This window comes from Chrysemys picta, chromosome 6 (genome assembly GCF_011386835.1).
Source record: "Chrysemys picta bellii isolate R12L10 chromosome 6, ASM1138683v2, whole genome shotgun sequence".
Classification (NCBI taxonomy): domain Eukaryota; kingdom Metazoa; phylum Chordata; order Testudines; family Emydidae; genus Chrysemys; species Chrysemys picta.
Window position 1 is genome coordinate 71793453 of NC_088796.1, and position 11268 is coordinate 71804720.

The window sequence follows — 11268 nt, forward strand, 5'->3', positions numbered from 1 at the left end:
GCACTTAATTGTTTGAGCCCAGGCATCTCGTTCATTACAAATTGATCACTGTCTAGTATGCTTCTACTACTCTGAAGAGTAAAGAGAAGTTCAGCACATCTTTTCTGCTCCAAACCTGTAGCATCCTGCTTCACATCAAGGGCAACCCAGGGAGCAGCAGCAGCTGCCCCGCTTTGCTGTGCCAAGTGATCCAGGAAGCAGTAGCATACAACAGGTCCAATGGATGAGAGCTTCAGATCTGTTGGTGCTGTTGCTTCTCTACACATCACCTGGAGCTTGAAGAGTAGTCACTTGCCATACAAATGTAAGATATATTGTGAAAATGTAGCCACTTTTAATATTATAATTTTAGAAAACATCCAAACCAAAATACACTTCATTAAGGCAGAATTCAATCTGCCAAGAAGTAATGGCACTTAGATCATTATAGTTATTTTTAAAGCATTTTGAAGTCTGGGAAATTCATAACTAAGGTTTAACAAGCAACTTTAATCCTGACCTCATAAAACCAGACATAAAACGTGCATAAATTACCAAACAACAGATACCCAATGATGAATTTATCAATGCTTTTCTATTCCCACTACCTCCTCCTCATGTTTTGTCTTCCCATGTCACATCATGTCCTTAGCTCCTGTAAGCTCTTCAGAACAGGACAAAATCCATCTGGGAAATGACTAATGCACCTTCAGGTGCTGTTTAAAAATAATATAACTTCTTCTAAAACAAAGCACTGACCCTCATCACATATGGGCCACCAATTCAAACACTCACCCATTGATAGCAAGAAACATCTGAAGTCTGGTATACACACACACCACTAACTCCTGTTCAATTCAAGTGAGTCAATATGTCTACACAGAATTTTGGAGCAACCCTCCCAGACTGAGTCAACAAACTTAGGCTAGCAGGGCTGGCAAGACTCTCTAAAAATAGCTGTATAAAAGCACTTGGAAGTTGTGACTCTGCCTGAAGCTTGGGCTATATGGCTGCTAATAAACGCTATTATACTTTCTCTTTTCAATTCCTCACACAGCTCAGTTTTTGTACCACTGTACAGAGCCATAACTATATCCGCTCCTAAAATTAAGCAGGAACTGCAGCATAAGACAGTTATCAATGTACATACAGACACTATTCAGGAATGGATCAGAAACAGGAATACAGAGGCAGAGTTTAGGTTATTTGAAGAGCCTGAATTATGAGTTTCCAAACTTCCAAGTGCCTTTTAAAACACTGTTTAAAAGCGATCATGTTCTAATAAGGGTTTTGGTTTGTTTTTTAAAGTATTCTTTATTGTACAGTGTTTTGTCTAGAACCAATATTTTTAAAGCTGCTCATTATGAATCACAGGCTCTCTGGAGAGCCAGATAAAAGAAAGAAAAAAACTGCAGTAAAAGGAGTGAAGAAAAGAGCCTGGGGAATTGACCAAGATGTTATATATGTTGTGCCCCTTATATTAGCAACAAAAAGCTACAGTTAAAAATAGTCATGGATAAACTAAAATATGACTTACATTTTTCATTGATTTATAGTCTCCTCTTATAGAGCCAGGCAAGAAAACATTAACTGGAGCAGGGTCAGCACTAAACACTATTTCCAGAGCTGCATTGACATCAATTATGCCATTACACTAATATATTTTTTACATTACTAGGCGTTAAACGTTTATGTCACTGCCATTAGAGAACCCACCATGTGAATTCCAAGATCCATTCCAAATGGAAACAAAAAAACTGATCTATAAATGAGACACAATTTTGTGAATGGACAGGGGAGGAGATTTGTTTTTATTAAATATTTTCACATGCCGCTGTTGCTAAGTGGTATTTCATATAATAGAGAGTAACAAAAAGGAGATTTGATATACAGTATCATTAGCATATTACATTTACTGAAGACGAGACAGGTGACAGCGAGGAAGGATGGTCTTGTGGTTAAGACATTGATCCGGGACTCAAGAGATCTGGAGGAAGATCAACCATTTCCCCTATGCCACAGTTTTGCTGTAAAACGAGGAGAATGCTTAGCCTCCCGACCTTACAGACATATATTGAGATACCCAGAGATTGTGATGATTACCATAGAAAAGCCTGTAAATCAAGAGGTCAGAGAATGCAGAAAAAGGTACCAGTCTTACATTCTTCACAAATCCCAACTTCCCATGTAAGTCAAGTGGGAGTTGGGGTGTATAAGGAATGCAGAATGGCTTTTTGTGAAATTAGCCATCAAGTTCTACGCTGACACTCAACCCTGCGCTACCCACTGAAGTATATGTTGTTGCATAGATGTAATGGAACAATTTGTTCTGTGCTGGTAACTGGTGCCAATCATTTGTGGAGGTGGGGATGGAAATAAAACCCTTACAGGCCAGTTCAAGGGTAGGAGGTGATTCCTTCCCTTGGAAACAATTTTTATTATGCACATCATTTAGAGCAATCTGATCCATGACAGGCAAACAGAATTATCTTTTTGAGCCATAAGGCACCAGGCACAAATCCCCCTTAGCAGGGCTTATAGTACAGGACAGAGAAACAGAAAACTGCACCAGAGGCAGGGAAATTTCCCTCACCCCTAGGGTGACCAGACAGCAAGTGTGAAAAATCGGGACAGGGGGTGGGAGGTAATAGGCGCCTATATAAGACAAAGCCCCAAATAGCGGTACTGTCTCTATAAAATTGGGACATCTGGTCACCCTACTCACCCCAAACATTTATAATTCCAGCTATCATTTTCAAATTACAGTTGCTTATAAAGAGAAGTGGAGAAAAAAAAAACAATGCCATGAAGATGACTGAAACAAAACCACTTTTGAGTATGTACAAAGAGTTGATCACTCCTTAAAAATAGAAAGAGGAAGAGTGCCCAAAATCATCCCCTCCGCAGATTAAAGTACTGGGCGTTTTCAGATTGTTAAACTATCACAAACTACGGCATAGGCTTTTGGGGAAAGCAAGTCTGACTGAGATATCCTTGCATTATCATTACATCTATCACATATAAGGAGGGGTTTGTTTTTTGTTTTGTAAAATTTTAGAAGATGCAGACACTGCCATTTCCCCCAAGCCGTATCTGCAAGTTCTGAATCATTTCCTGATGCCTGGCTATCTTTCCACTACAGCATTACCACATCAATTGTGGCCTTAAAAAAAAAATCCTCATTTAAAAAACATTGCCACTGTGTGTATCTACATTAGCGCACACAGCGCCACAATTTGGCGCAGGCAGATAGAATTCAAGAGGTCCAACTCCCAGCTCCCTTCTCCCCTCTCCGCCCCATTATCATGGCACAGAGTTTTCTTCCAGAGATCTTTAACAACCTTTTGTGTCAGAGAAGAATTCACCAATGTGTCCCTCCCCCCCCCCCCCCCAAGCGTTGAAATGAGAACATCCGTGACAATTCCACATTCATTTTTTATTCTATCTAGGATTCTACACTGCACACACTACAGTAAGGGAATGATGAAGCAGCAAGCCAATGTCAGAATTTTGACTAGCCCAGATTTAAGTGTAGGCATAGCCTTGGGTTTTAATACTGTAGCTGTGCCACTCTAGCGCTTCAGCACAGACACTTCCTATACCAAAGGGAGGGGCTGTCCCATTGGCACAGGTAATCCACTTCCCTGATTGGCAGAAGATAGGTTAAACGGAAGAATTCAACCTGTTGCTGTCTACGTGGGGATTGAGGTTGGTTTAACAATCTGCCCAGGGGTGTGGATTTTTCACATCCCTGAGCATGTAGCTGGGTCAATCAGCCCTCAGAGACCAAATAACATAGTGTGTTACTAATGATGTAGGCGCCAATCTTACAAAGTCTTATCCATATGTTTAACTCTAAGCATGTGAGTGCTCTCATAGGTCATGTCTACATGAGGAAAAAAGTGTGTTTTTAAAATGTATGCTAAACTCTTAGCATAGACAAGGCAAGTTGCAGTTTTCACACATTAGCTAGATGAGGTGCACACTAATGCAGAGCCTAGGGTTTACCCTCATCCAGCCAACCTATTAAAAGGACAGCTTACTTTGTCCACACTAGAATTATAACATACATTAAAAACAGACCTTCCCCCCCTAGTGTATGCCATTGAGTTCAATGGGACTAGTCACATGTTTAAAAAGTTAAGCATTTGTGTACATCTTTGCAGTCCTACTGCATCATCAGTAGAATACATCAATAATGAGAATGCACCATAGATCAGCCTTTTGAGCTTGCTGGGGTTTGAAAGGTCCAGAATGTATTACACCGATATCCTGTGAAATCAAGTGTCTAGCTCAGGGGTAGCCAACCTGAGCCTGAGAAGGAGCCAGAATTTACCAATGTACATTGCCAAAGAGCCACAGTAATACAACAGCAGCCTCCCTCTTCCCCCTTGCCTCCCCCCACTCCCAGCACCTCCTGCCCACCAGCAGCCCTGCTGATCAGCACCTACCACCCCCTCCCCGCACCTCCCGATTATCTCTTTCATGGGGGGCAGGAGGTTCGGGGGGGAGGAGGAGTGAGGGCATAGCAGGCTCAGGGGAAGGCCTGGGAAGGGGTGGAGTGGGGACAAGGTCTGTGGCAGAGCCAGGGGTTCAGCAGTGAGCACCCCCAGCACATTGGAAAGTTGGCACCTATAGCTCCAGCTAGGGTGACCAGATGTCCCGATTTTATAGGGACAGGCTGGATTTTTGGGTATTTTTCTTATATAGGCTCCTATTAGTACCCCCTACCCCCTGTTCTGATTTTTCACATTTGCTGTCTGGTCACCCTAGCTCCAGCCCTGGAGTCGGTGCCTGTACAAGGAGCCACATATTAACTTCTGAAGAGCCACCGGTTGGCTACCCTGGTCTAGCTGACTCCTGCGCCATCAAGGGGGGCTAGATGGCCTGACAGGTCCCGTCCATCTCTGTGCCATTGTGTCAGTTACTGTAATTCCCCATTAGCTCTTGGGGACTAGCTCCTCCCCCTGCTCCCGACGCTTGCCTCGCAGACCTCTCCGTTCTGGGGGGGTGAAGAGATCAGGGCGGATCAACGGCAGTTTCAACACCACGGTCTCGGTTTGGAAAAGAAAGTCAGCCCCGGGAATCCCGCTTCTCCTGCCTCAGCCAGTGAGCGCTGCGGAGCGGGCGGGGAAGCCCTAGTTCGCGGAGTCACCTCGCAGTGGCCGAAGCCCTGTTCACACGCCGGCGTTCTGGGCGGGGCTGAAGCCTGGGTCTGGATTCCAAGGGCGACCAGCCGAGCTCGGAGCAGGAGCGGCGGAGTCGAAAGCGCTGCTGGAGCGGACGCTGCCCCAGGCAGCAGCTGGCCGGGCGGCGCTAGGCGCTCTCGCACACAAAGCAATGGCACAGCTGAATTTAATTGTCCGCAGTAACCGACTGGCGCACGCCACTACTCAATAGGTGTAAACAATTCCGGAGTCAAGTTTAGACGACAGCCCTGGAGAGTCTTTTCTCCTCCCCTGGCCCCCAGTAAGGCGCCACCATGCAGCGCCCACAGAAAGCTTGGGGAAGAAGAAAGGCATCCCGATCGCGTGAACTCTTATTTGGTGCAAACCTTGTTGCCTATTGTGACTACCTATTAAGAGGGTTTCCCATTATCCACGGCCTAACGGGCTGGGAGGAAACTCGGACCCATTGCCCCAGGGACTGAGTTTCAGCCCATCAGTTTCACGCTTGAGTCGCGATCTGGTTTTGCTCTGACAGATCGTTCGTTCCACTCAAGCCCCCATGTAAATCAGTCGCTCGAGTTTGAGCTAATCCAGGCTTTAGCAACAACTCACCAGGTGAAGCGTTTTGAATGCAAATAATCCTACCCCACACCTTGTGCTTTGCATGCTGCAGCGAGCGAAGGAAAACCTACAGTTGATGGGTCTAAACCCAGCCCTGCCTATATGTTCTGACTTTGCACAGTCAAATCTATTTGCCAGCCACAGTAGAGCTCTAATCTGGAAATACCCGCATCACCCACAGGCTGTACCTTCCCGGGGTCTAACAGGAGGGAAATTAACCAAGACAGTCTTTCGAGGAGTCGTTTTCCTTACCTTGCCTTTTTCTATCAACTTCATTATGTAGGCAAACTCACTCCCTTCATCTGACTCACACATGATTAGTAATGCATGCAAACAAATAAAAACGAGGAAGCAAATTCCTAAAGACAAACGAATTTCGAGAGCATTGACTTTCGCCGCTGGTCTTGGCCGGAGTTTTGCCAAAGGGAGGAATAAGACCCCACTCCGCGCGCTATCAAGGAATAAAGAAAGGAGCTGCGCCGTCTTCATTGATTCTATTTGTGATGCGGTCAAGGAGAAGATGAGCTAACGGAAAAAACGTGAGAGGCTGTCTGATGTGAAAATGTCATTAGATGAACTCTATCTCGGGACATTCAAGCTCCGCCTACAGAGACTGACTATTTTCTCCTCCCCCTCCGCACGGGGTATATCTCATCAGCTGGGAACAACACAACTCCAAGCCAGTCAATTTCCAGAGGGTAATATGAATAAATGTGTCTAATCGAGTCTTCAGATCTGGTTTATTCATGCAGCCTTTTGATTCGTTTGGGACTTTCAGAATGTCTTCCATGCCTTTTCCTCAAGAACAATCAGCCTATTTTTAGGTTAACAAACAAAAGAAAGGAACGATACACAACAAAGAAAATGAAACGGTCCAGGGCATCTGGAAATTAGGTCCAGCAAATACTAGGGAATCGCTGGAAATCAGCCTATTAGGCCTGTATAATGAATGAAGCTAGGTTTATATTGATCGTTTAGATCAAGTGCAATGTTGCTTGGAAAACTAGGAGTGGTTAATTGTTTTAAAACATAATGGACTATGGCATTTGATGAGCTCAAGTGAAGAGTTACATGCAACAGCGGACTGGAGATTTAAAAGATATTCCTGAACTGTTTATTTTAAAATGACAGTCAGGTTAAAAATCAATTCATTACCTGTATTACATTAGGTAATTAGAACTGAGGGTTTTTAAATGGGATTTATTTTTTACATTAATGCTGTTTCTCTACTTTTAGCATTTAATTCACCTTGGACAAGGAAAATAAACTAACACCCTCATCTTTCAAAGACATGTACCTGTTTAACTTTACACACTCTAAAGCAGTCTCACCGAAGTCACAGGACTTGTCAGAATGCATAAATTTAAGTATGTGAATAAGTTCTTTCAGGATCAGGGCCTAAAGCATACCTTCACCCCTGATTAGATATTAAGGGGAGAGGTGGCTTTGAAAACCCGTTGGTCTCAGTGCAGCAATTGGATCTACCAGAATGAACCTTGCTCCCTGGCAAACCTCACAACACACTAACACGGCTACCACTCTGAAACAAGCACAGGGGATCAACCACATCAATCTGATTACAGAATCAAGGTCTAATAGGTTATTTACACAGAGAAATTGACAAGAATGATTACTGTGGAATAAACTATTCTGTAATAGCTATTCCACAATAACTCCTGGGGTGTTTCTATGTGGACACACATTCCATAATAAAAGTAATTTTATTCCAGATTAGTTAGTGCACTCATAAAGCCCACTAATTCTTTGGGAATAAAATGATTTTTAGTCTGGAATAGAATATGCACATGGGGAACTATTCTGGGAGGATCAATTTCCCCATGTAGACAACTCCTGCAGGACAATCAGCTTTTCTTTCTGGTTCGTTTTGCACTATAGAATCCTGTTGCAATGTGGAAGCTGCAAACACTGTAGTAGAATGTTTAAATCTAAAGAAACATATTTAAATTAATTTTAAAAGCAGTTAACATTTTTTCTAATAATACATTTTGCAAAACATTTTTGTCTCCAAGAACAAATATTTGTGACTTTTTAAAAATATCTGATAGTGACATTTCAATTTATAATCTCACCTGTCTTTCTTCGCCTGAGAAATTACTGATGTCCTTTCCTAGTTTGTAAGATGGATCACAGGTGTGACTTACAAAGACATAGTATATATTCCTGATGTTTATGTACCTCTTTTCAAAGGGAGTAACTTGACACTGGGGTTTAAAGTGGGTTATGTGGAGTTATAAAATAACAGCAGCTCTTCCATGATTCCACCTTGTTTTCCCAAATCTATGCATTTGGGAGGGGGGAACGAGGCAGGTGACGACTTGATTATACCCAGAACTGAATTGGTATAGCATATATGGATGTAATTTATACTAATTGTGTGCATGATCACACTTGTACTGGTGTAAACTATTGTATTTGAGCCACAGGCCCACACAGGGCTCTGTTGCACTAATTGCAGCATACTACAATTTGGGCAAGAATCCCAGACTCGTGTCATTTTAGGCAATTTTCATGCTAGTTTATGGGATAGGTCGAGGAGGCTGGAGGAACTGTGGGTGGAGGAGTAAGACTCCCATGATCCCCCTTGCTGTGTCCCAGAATTCAGGTGATTGCTGCACAATTTTCATATTTCTGTCACTGTGGAGGAAGCCCAGAGGGATGCTACACTCCTGTCCATTACTGAGATGGAAAATCAGCTTCTGTTGTAACTGAGATCCCACCATGTTGTATTTGTGGCAGCACCCAGGGAGCAGGGGATGTTTTGAAATTGCCTGAGACAGACTCTGCAAGGTCCGCTGAAATGTTCACATATGGTAATAAGGCTCATTAGAATGGCATTGGGTGTCTCACTGAGAATATCAGAACATAGGGGATTTCTTCCCTGGCTGACTGAATGTCAGTACATTAGCGAAGAAATAAATGGAAAGGAGATACATGGTTTGAAATGGCCTTAAAGTTCTCCTCCACCTCATAAAACTCATGATCCAGGGAGCAGGAAGCCAGAAGGGTGACCTTCCATAACTCAAACTGAGGAGCCTGTCATTGGAGTTGCAGTACCTCTGATGGGGGAAGCCCCAATTCACCCTCCCACTACCATCGGCAGAACTCTAACCAGCAGCCAAACTGCGATGAGGCAGAAAGATCTCCCCATATTCTCCTCACATGAATGCTCAGAGCGCTAGTCCCCTCCAAGGATAGGTAGTCACAGAGCTTGGGAAATAGAGATTTATGAGCTGTTCTCCTCTAAGCAACTTTAGAACGCTTGCAAGAGTTAGGGGGGTTAATTCTTCATCCCAAGCTGATTTTTCTCCTGGGTCATTTAGCTTTGTGGGAAGCCAGCAGCTGTTGTGTTCTGAGGTCTGCAAAAGTCAGAAGGCCTTGGATATTTTCTGCTGAATCAGAGCCAGAGGTAATTGCAATGTTCTGGAAAGACAGTATTCCTGTCTAAAACAGGTTAAGGTGCATGTGTGCCATGTTTTCAGAAGTATCTTCTGTGGCTATATGGGCTATTTCCCAATAACATAGGGTACGTCTACACTACGAAATTAGTTCGAATTTATAGAAGCCGGTTTTATTGAAATCGGTTGTATACAGCCGATTGTGTGTGTCCACACAATAAAATGCTCTAGGTGCTCTAGTCGGCGGACCGCGTCCACAGTACAAGGCTAGCGTCGACTTCCGGAGCATTGCACTATTGCACAGCTATCCCACAGTTCCCGCAGTCTCCGCCGCCCCTTGGAACTCTGGGTTGAGATCCCAATGCCCGGATGATGCAAAACAGTGTTGCGGGCGGTTCTGGGTACATGTCGTCAGGCCCCTTCCTCCCCCGTCACAGCAACGGCAGACAATAGATTCACGCCTCTTTACCTGGGTTACCTGGGTTACCTGTGCAGACAACATGGAACCCGCTCAGCTGAGCTCACCGTCACCATATGTCCTCTGGGTGCCAGCAGACGTGGGACTGCATTGCTACACAGCAGCAGCTGCTAACTGCCTTTTGGCGGTAGACGGTGCAGTAGACTGGTAGCCTTCATCGGCAATCTGGGTGCTGGCAGCCGTGGGGTTTGCCTTTTGGCAGTAAATGGTGTATTACGACTATTAGCCGTCCTATTACAAGTCGGGTCATCGCACGTCAGCAGAGTCTTCCCCGAGCAGCCGATTGTGCAATAGGCCTGAAGGCCATCGTCATACGCCGCCCCGTATTTGCTGCCAAGCACCCAGAAAGATGCCGAGGGCTATCAGTCACGCTGCACCGTCGTCTTAAGATGTAAAAAATTGATTTGCTCTGTATTCATTTGCTTCCCCCTCCCTCCGTCAAATCAACGGCCTGCTAAGCCCAGGGTTTTCAGTTTAATCTTTGGTGGGGACCATTCTGTGTGACAGTTGTTTGTGTTTCTCCCTGATGCACAGCCACCGTTCTTGATTTTAATTCCCTGTGCCTGTACGCCATGTCGTCACTCGGCCCGCCCTCCCTCCTTCCCCTAGTCCGTCAGATACTACGTTTGCGCCACAGCTCAGAGAGCCGAGAAGCGGTTCGCGCCTTTTCTTTGAATTCTGGGTTGAGATCCCAATGCCCGGATGATGCAAAACAGTGTCGCGGGCGGTTCTGGGTACATGTCGTCAGGCCCCTCCCCCCTCGTCACAGCAACGCAGACAATAGATTCGCGCCTTTTTACCTGGGTTACCTGTGCAGACAACATACCACGGCAAGCATGGAGCCCGCTCAGCTCAGCTGAGCTCACCATCACCATATGTCCTCTGGGTGCCGGCAGACGTGGGACTGTATTGCTACACAGCAGCAGCTGCTAACTGCCTTTTGGCGGTAGACGGTGTAGCATGAGTGATAGCCGTGGGGCTGGCAGCCGTAGGGCTGCATTGCACCAGCCCCTTGCCAGGCGATGTTATATTATGACTGGTACCCGTCATCGTCGTATTGGTGTGGCTGTCAATCATGGCCACCTGGGCAGACATGCTACTGTTTCGATGATGATGGCTACCAGTCGTAATATACTATTTTCTGCCAATTGCCCAGTATTGTCTGCTAAGCACCCAGAAGAGGCCGAGGGCGATGCTGGGTGCTGGCGGACGTGGGGCTGGCAGACGTGGGGCTGCATTGCTACACAGCTGCATTGCCTTTTGGCAGATGATGGTATTTTATGATTGGTACCCATCGTCATCATACTGGAGAGGCTATCACTCATGCTGCACCGTCGGCTGCCAGCTTAAGATGTAAAAAATAGATTTGTTCTGTATTCATTTGCTTCCCCTTCCTCCGTGAAATCAATGGCCTGCTAAGCCCAGGGTTTTCAGTTTAATCTTTGGGGGGACCATTCTGTGTGACAGTTGTTTGTGTTTCTCCCTGTTCCTGTACCTGTACGCCATGTCGTCACTCGGCCCTCCCTCCCTCCCGCCCTCCCTCCTTCTCCTGGTCCATCAGATACTACTTTCGCGCCTTTTTTCTGACCAGGCGCCATAGCTAGCA

At 45.2% G+C, this 11268-nt stretch overlaps 1 protein-coding gene across 4 annotated transcripts in view; it reads right to left on the reverse strand.

Moving 5' to 3' along the window:
- TRIM36 (tripartite motif containing 36) overlaps positions 1-7988 on the reverse strand; it is a 48374-nt gene extending 40386 nt beyond the window's left edge. Inside the window, exon 1 of one of the 4 annotated variants that reach the window (XM_065599257.1) lies at positions 7859-7988. Coding sequence is in view for 2 of the 4 variants with exons in the window: in XM_005300125.5 (XP_005300182.2) it covers positions 6021-6257 (237 nt within the window). In the remaining 2 variants the exon portion in view is untranslated. Of the gene's footprint in view, positions 1-5134; positions 5295-6020; positions 6339-7858 lie in introns of those variants that run through there. The other 3 variants (XM_005300125.5, XM_008166667.4, XM_065599254.1) reach the window with 3 other exon arrangements.
- Positions 7989-11268: the final 3280 nt, after the last annotated feature.